The sequence below is a fragment of the Etheostoma spectabile genome, chromosome 10 (assembly GCF_008692095.1).
Source record: "Etheostoma spectabile isolate EspeVRDwgs_2016 chromosome 10, UIUC_Espe_1.0, whole genome shotgun sequence".
NCBI lineage: Eukaryota > Metazoa > Chordata > Actinopteri > Perciformes > Percidae > Etheostoma > Etheostoma spectabile.
In genome coordinates, this window is record NC_045742.1 from 5,527,511 (window position 1) to 5,529,301 (window position 1,791).

The 1,791-nt window shown below is 41.6% G+C and overlaps 1 protein-coding gene across 3 annotated transcripts in view; it reads left to right on the forward strand.

Annotated features, from left to right (window-relative positions):
* The window catches only part of LOC116696361 (uncharacterized), a 15,048-nt gene extending 14,119 nt beyond the window's left edge, over positions 1-929 (forward strand). For all 3 annotated transcript variants that reach the window (XM_032527259.1, XM_032527257.1, XM_032527256.1), the window contains exon 8: positions 647-929. In XM_032527259.1, the coding sequence (XP_032383150.1) occupies positions 647-685 (39 nt within the window). In that variant the 3' untranslated portion in view covers positions 686-929. The remainder of the gene's footprint in view (positions 1-646) is intronic.
* Positions 930-1,791: the final 862 nt, after the last annotated feature.

The following is a 1,791-nucleotide window of genomic DNA, read 5'->3' on the forward strand; positions in this document are numbered from 1 at the left end:
CTATCTGTCCAATCTGAGTTTTCTGTTGCACGACTAAAACAACTTTTGAACGTACACGTTTCACCAAAACAAGTTACTTCCTGAAGCTGAGTTAAAAGGAAGGCAATGGTTTCTTCCTTTTGGCACCGTTGCTTCGTCTGACGCTTAGCCAAGACAATTGTGATTGGTTTAAATAAATGCCAATAAACCAGAGCTTGTTTTTCCTCTATCCCGGAATGCTGTGTGGACTCGCCAGACCCTCCTCCACAGCGCTGTGGAGGAAGGTCTGGCAATGCGAGACTACTCCCATTATAATTTCTACAGCCGCTAAAGGGCGACGCTATTATGTACGAGATATACTTGTTCCTTGAACAAATGACTTATGGGAGCATTATTCAGGGGAGGAATGTCTTCTTGTGCATTCAGTGCGTTCATTTAGCTTTCACCATGTAGTTGGAGCCTACAACCTAGAAATCTAAACACCGTACACTTTTTTTAGCCAAATCAAGCAAAGTTTTAATATTGATATCTAGATGTCTATAGACCTGCCATTACTTACTGGAACATTTCCTCTCAAGGCATTTTTCTCTCTGATTTCCCTTCTTGCACTTACTTCATGTTTATTGTCTTTGTCGTCTTCACTTACAGTTTATTTTTCTGTCCTCAGGCGGGGAGCCCTATCAACGGATACCAAAAACCTCCTTGAGGAAAGAAGCCTGGCCTTTTCTTCTTCTTCTCTCCCCACCTTCCCCAGAAGATAACCACTAGATGTTTTTGTGTGTGGTTAGCTTCGTGGAATACCTCCCAGTCATTGTTGCAAAAAACCCCAAAAACCTTGGAAAAAACATACCTGTGAAACCATACATTTACTTTTTGCTCCCACTATTGTTCACCTGTCTTGAAAAGAATCTGCTTCATGATATATGACTGAACTAAAACACTTCACAGTGTGCTGCTGTCCTTTGACTGAGACACATGCACATCACATGTGGCTAATGCTCCTAAAGTCACATTTTCCTGTAATTGTCCATTGTTCAGACCTTGTAATCGACACCACTAACAAGAGCAAAAAACACCTAAGAAAGTTTTCTCTTTTGTTGTTTTGCCAATGAATCCTCACAGGGGAAGCAGCAGCTGGCGTGCAGACGACACAACAAACGTGTTGCTGAGATCAAAATGAAGCTCCGCTGATTGTTCCCCCCACTGAGGACCTGGTGCATCTCGACTCTGATCATCAGAGCTTCTCACTTATCGCTTGTCAGCAAGAATCTAAAACGTATGTGAGGTGATATCGGCTCAGATTAATGATGATGTTTCATCATATGTGAACCATATGATGCACACATGGTCTGTGCAAAGCACATGTTTGGGGAATACATCTGAAGCGCAGATATGTCACATTAGATATTTAACTGTATATTAAGGCTGCGACTAATGATTATTTCCTCAATGAATTGATTGGTCAATTGGTCTATCAAATGTCAGAAAATAGTGAAAAACGTCCATCTCAAGTCCAAGGTAATGTCTTTAAATTTCTTGTTTTGTCAGTCCAAAGCTAGTTTATATCCACGCCCTTCCAATTCCTAGATTGCCCCGTTGCTTCCGGAAATTCCGCCGTATGTCCTTTTAGCTTCACTACCTGTCCAATCTGAGTTTTCTGTTGCACAACTAAAACTACCTTTGAACGTACTGTACACACGTTCCACCAAAACAAGTTCCCGAGGATATTTTGCAGAGGCACTGTGGCTCCGTCCTGCAAAACTTGTCCAAAGCCCAGTAATGTTCAGATTAATAACAACAGAAAAGATCAGA